The sequence below is a fragment of the Psammomys obesus genome, unplaced genomic scaffold (genome assembly GCF_907164565.1).
Source record: "Psammomys obesus unplaced genomic scaffold, mPsaObe1.curated_primary_1811, whole genome shotgun sequence".
Classification (NCBI taxonomy): Eukaryota; Metazoa; Chordata; class Mammalia; order Rodentia; family Muridae; genus Psammomys; species Psammomys obesus.
The window spans coordinates 5,388,998-5,394,233 of record NW_026591598.1 but is presented as its reverse complement, the minus strand read 5'-3'; the positions used below and the strand labels follow the sequence as shown (position 1 = coordinate 5,394,233).

The following is a 5,236-nucleotide window of genomic DNA, read 5'->3' as shown; positions in this document are numbered from 1 at the left end:
TACATACATACATACATACATACATACATACATACATACATACATACATAGTGAGGTGAGTGAGGCTAGCCCAGGTTATATGAGATGCTGCCTTAAAAAAAGGAAACAGCAACAAAAGTTTGAAAGGTCCACAAAGGGACCCCTATGATCTTTTATCATTAAAAATTATTCTTATTTAAAACTGTGTTCACTGATTTCCAGCTTTTTATTTGTTTGCTTGTGTTTGAAGACAGGGTTTCTCTGTGTAACAGAGCCCTAGCTGTCCTGGACCCACTTTGTAGACTTACAGAGATCCACCTGCCTCTGCCTTTGGAGTCCTGGGATTGAAGATGTGCACTTCCACATCTGGCTCAACCCTTTATATTTTGTTTGTTTGTTTTGAGACAGGGTTTCTTTGTGTAATCTCGGCTATCTTGGAACTCACTGTGTAAGCCAGGCTGGCCTCAAACTCACCTGCCTCTATCTGCCTCTTTCTGCCTCTTTCTGCCTCTTTCTCCCCAAGTGCTGGGATTACAGGCATGTGCCACTGCACCCAACTTGTCAACTCATCATTTTTTAAATTTTTTTTATAATTAATTTATTTTTTTAATTAATTACAATTCTTTTTGTTTCCCAGCTGTAGCCCCCTCCCTCTGTTCCTCCCATGTTCCCTCACAGTCCCACCTTTCCTTCCTCTGTTCCTCCCATGCCCCTCCCCTAGTCCACTGATAGGGGAGGTACTCCTTCCCGTCCATCTGACCCTAGCCTATCAGGTCTCCTCAGGACTGGCTGCATTGTCTTCCTCTGTGGCCTGGTAAGGCTGCTCCCCCCTCGGGGAAGTGATCAAAAAGCCAGCCACTGAGTTCATGTCAGAGACAGACCCTGTTCCCCTTATTAGGAACCCACTTTTAGACTGAGCTGCCATGGGCTTCAACCCATCATTTTCAAAGCTTTGTATCACAAAGTTAATTTTCATCTCAAATGCCATGTTACTGTGTGTAATTTAGAAGACGGTAAACAGTAAGTGGTTAGAACTGTAACAGGAAAATACAGTAGAGGAAATAATTGCATGTTTGTATGGTAGTTTCAACTGTGACATGTGAAACAGTAGGTGTGACTGGCAGTATCCAGTGAAGCAAATCTACATGTAGGATTAAGGGAAAGGTAAAAGAGCATGTTACCTGCAATGTCTTTCTTTTATCTATTTTCTTTTTAAAAAGTAGTCCAGGCCAGCATGTGCTTAACTAATTAAACAATATGCAAAATAAGAGTACTATATATATCTTACTGGCGTGTTTTTAGTTTTGGTTTGGGTTTTTTTCTTTGTTGGTTGGTTTTGTTTTGTTTTGTTTGACATGGGTCTCACTATGTAGCCCAGGCTGGCCATAAGGAACTCATAGAGATCTGCCTGCCTCTGCCTCATTGAGTGCCAGGATTAAAGGTGTGAGTCACTACCTTATTCTTTGCTGGTATTTGTTTATGCACAAAAATGTTCCCACAATTTTTCAGTAAAAGAATGTAATGTGGGTCTGGAGAGATAGTTCAGTAGTTAAGAGCCCAGTCTTTCTAGCTGAATTCCATCTTCAGCACCCTCATTGGGCAGCTCATCACCACCTGTGGTTCCAGCTCCAGGGGATTCAAACTCTCTTCTGTCCTGTGAGATCACTGCACACTCGTATACACATACCTTCCCACAGGCACATGTACATTTATAATTTTTAAATCTTTAAAAAAGAATATAAGGTTAAATGTGGTATTATACACCTTGAGCCCCAGCACCTGGGGTGGGGGGAGGTGTGTCTTTGTAAGTTTGAAGCTAACCTGGGCTACATATTAAATTCCAGACAAGCCAGGGCTATACATCGAGAGGCTGTCTCAAAATAATAATAATGAAGAAGAGGAGAAAGAGGAGGGGGAAGGAAAGGAGATGTGTGGTCTTCTAACCATCCTGTAGTTCCAAAACCCAGAGATAAGAAACTATTTTAAAAATCATGTTGGTTAGTAAACCAGTACCTGTTGCTCAGAGCACTTGGCAGATAGCGCAGGTATGACCTGGAGCTTATTTTTACTACCACCGTCTTCTCAAATCCTTGAAAGATACTGGAAGCTCTCTCTAGAAGAAACATAGGAGGCCTTATTTAAGAAATGATCCACTCTCTTAGGGTGTTCTTTGGCTTCACAAGTTCTTGACTCACAGAACACTTCACTGTGAAAGTGCGTACCCATGGTGGAAGAGATAGATTATAAAAACCATAGTCTTTCTGTCCTTGTACCTCAGAAATCAAATATGATACACAATATAATATGAAATGTTATATATACTCACACATAAGGGATCGTTTTAACTGTACATGGTTAGTTATGGAAACCTAGAATGAAATTTCTGGGATTTTAAATATTAATTTATACTATTTGTGGGTTTTTTTTTTCTTAGTTTCTGCCACTGCCTTCTACAAAGCACAACCTGTAATTCAGTTCATGTGTGAAGTTCTTGACATTCATAACATTGATGAGCAACCCAGACCCCTGACTGATTCTCATCGGGTAAAATTCACTAAGGAGATAAAAGGTGAGTTAATTATTATTCAGAAGACTATACTTTCCGATATCATTTTTATAGATTGTTACTAATTAGTATTTAAAACAGCTTACCTATAAAATGCATGGATAAGACAACTTTCTATTGAAGTATTTTTACAATTTGGATCAATCTCTGTAATATGAGCAATAGAATATAGATTCATTATAAAATGTTACATCAGATCCATTACCATAGCTTCTTAGGTAGTGGTCAAATGAAGAATATGCTAAGTACTCCAGCTATGTTTTTGTGAATACTGTCCCATACTAGCTATAGCTAGAGAGATGAGAGTGTCTCATGGGAAATGTTTCTCTAATACTTTTCTTTTTAAAGTAAGGATCTTATCTTTAAAATATTGTTTAAAATATTTGACTTGCTCTTTGAACATATTCTAATTAATTATCTCATTGTTTTTCTAAAATTACAGTTTTTTGAATCTTATTTCTTTAGAATTTTAGAATATGGAGTTTACCAGTTTCATGTGTTTTTTCAGATTGCACCTTCACTATTAATGTACATTTTAAAGGTACCTACCTGTCTTATTAATCTTTACAGTGGTGTTGCATCTTATGTTCATTAAACTAAAAAAGCACTTTTTGTGGGCCCTCAAACTAAAATTCTTTTGAAAGTGTTATGATATATTCTGTGCATATTTTCTCCTTCAGTACATTTTAAAAATTTATTTATTTCATATATATTTGGTGTTTGGCATGCATATATGTCTGTGTGAGGGATTTGGATCTACTGGAATTTGAATTACAGACCAGACAGTTGTGAGCTGCCATGTGGATGCTGGGAATTGAACCAAAATCATCTGAAGAGCAGCCAGTGCTCTCAACCACTGAGCCATCTCTCCAGCCCCACTTCTGTTCATTTTTAAGTGCATTTACTGCTTTGTGTTCAAACTCACATATAACTGTACTTTATCAGCAATTTCAGGAATTTTTAATTTTTAAAAAAATTTTTAAAAAGGTTGTACATGCCTTTAATCCCAGCACTCGGGAGGCAGGCAGACCTCTGTGAGTTTGAGGCCACGCTGGTCTACAGAGTGAGTTCCAGGACAGCCAAAGCAATACACAGAGAAATGCTGTCTGGAAAAAAAAAGTAATTTGATTGTATACAATTTTTTCCTTATTTATGATTTTACTATCTAATCCTCACATAAGATGTAACTCCACTGTATTTAGTGCTATAAATAGACATGAAGGAGAACCAGACATTATCTGGTAAGGAGTAGCAGACTTTGTCTATATTAAATGTTACATCTTAAATAGACAGAAATAATTATGTTTTTTTATTTAAAGGTTTTACCTATTTGTTGCAGATAATTTTCAGCTTGTGGTTTGAATGAAGCATTCAAGTTTGTTCACTGAACATCTTTCAGTTCCCAAATCAATTAGAGTAGGTGAATACATCCTGCTTGTTCCAGTTATCATCCATTCTTTGCCATTCAGTAACAACAAAAAAGGAGATAGTCATTGTAGTAAAACATTAAAAGGAAAACCCTTCCTGTTTTGTTAATAAGCATACATCTATCTCAAGTTATATAAGTGACAAAATAAGAACTGTTAAAGATGAGTGTTTTGCAGCCATGTCATTGTCCTTTCATGATCTGTTTGACCTGCAGTTAGCATTGTCAGGAGCTTAGTGCATTACCTACCATCATATATGTGATCATCCACGTGCCATGGTTTCTAGTGGAGTTGCTGCTTAGTTACCACCTCTGGTATCATGCAATCACTTACATTATTTTTCGGTAACTATGCAATCAACTCATATGCCACTCTATCACAGAAAATACAAGATGTACAGAACAAGGATTCAACTGCTGCCCGAAGAGCATGGACTCGGTCTTAACTTCAACTGCTCAGGGGCCCAAAGAAATGACTGAAAATTCACTAGAAAGCATTTTAAAGTTGATGTTATAGTGAAGGTAAAGCCAAGTTTATAGGTTAAATATTTATTAAAGCCAAACTTTTTGGTTGGATGGAGGGTTTGGGGAGGGATCTGGGCAAAGAATTATCTATTCCATTCTTTATAATTTTGACTTTTTGTTAGCCCCTAGATTTGGTCTAATTGTTAGGTATGATCTATGATCTTAGATTTGGGACAGAAAATATGGGTTGGATCTAATTAATAAACTAGTATTTTTCCTCCATTCAAAGTCTAGAAGACTTTCTTTAAAAAGAGGTCTCTTTAAAGTACATTATGTGTTCCTATAACAGGAACTAAAAAGGAATAGAGTTTTGTCTTCAGTAATGTTTGGGTTTAAGTTTTAATGAATTTGATGATAGCTGCTAAATACTGTTATAAATTATAATATAATGAATATAAATTTTAGTATATTGATTATATTCCAATTAAACTTACCTCCAACTGGTTAGCAGTAACTTTGGAGTGGCTTGTTTTTATCAATAATTCATGGTACTTTCACAGTATGAATATTGGGAAAAATGTATGATAATTTTATACATATAAAAAAACACTAATTTGGGCCAGGTGTGGTGGTGCACACCTTTAATCCCTGCACTTGGGAGGCAGAGGCAGGCGGATCTCTCTGAGTGTGTACAGAACAGCCAGGGCTGTGTTACACAGAGATACCCTGTCTCTAAAAACCGATAGATAGATAGATAGATAGATAGATAGATAGATAGATAGATAGATAGATAGATAGAT

The 5,236-nt window shown here is 36.7% G+C and overlaps 1 protein-coding gene across 1 annotated transcript in view; it reads left to right on the top strand.

Annotated features, from left to right (window-relative positions):
• Positions 1 to 5,236, top strand: part of Ago3 (argonaute RISC catalytic component 3) — an 87,661-nt gene that overhangs the window by 51,026 nt on the left and 31,399 nt on the right. Inside the window, exon 6 of the mRNA XM_055611338.1 lies at positions 2,414 to 2,548. Within this exon, the coding sequence (XP_055467313.1) occupies positions 2,414 to 2,548 (135 nt within the window). The remainder of the gene's footprint in view (positions 1 to 2,413; positions 2,549 to 5,236) is intronic.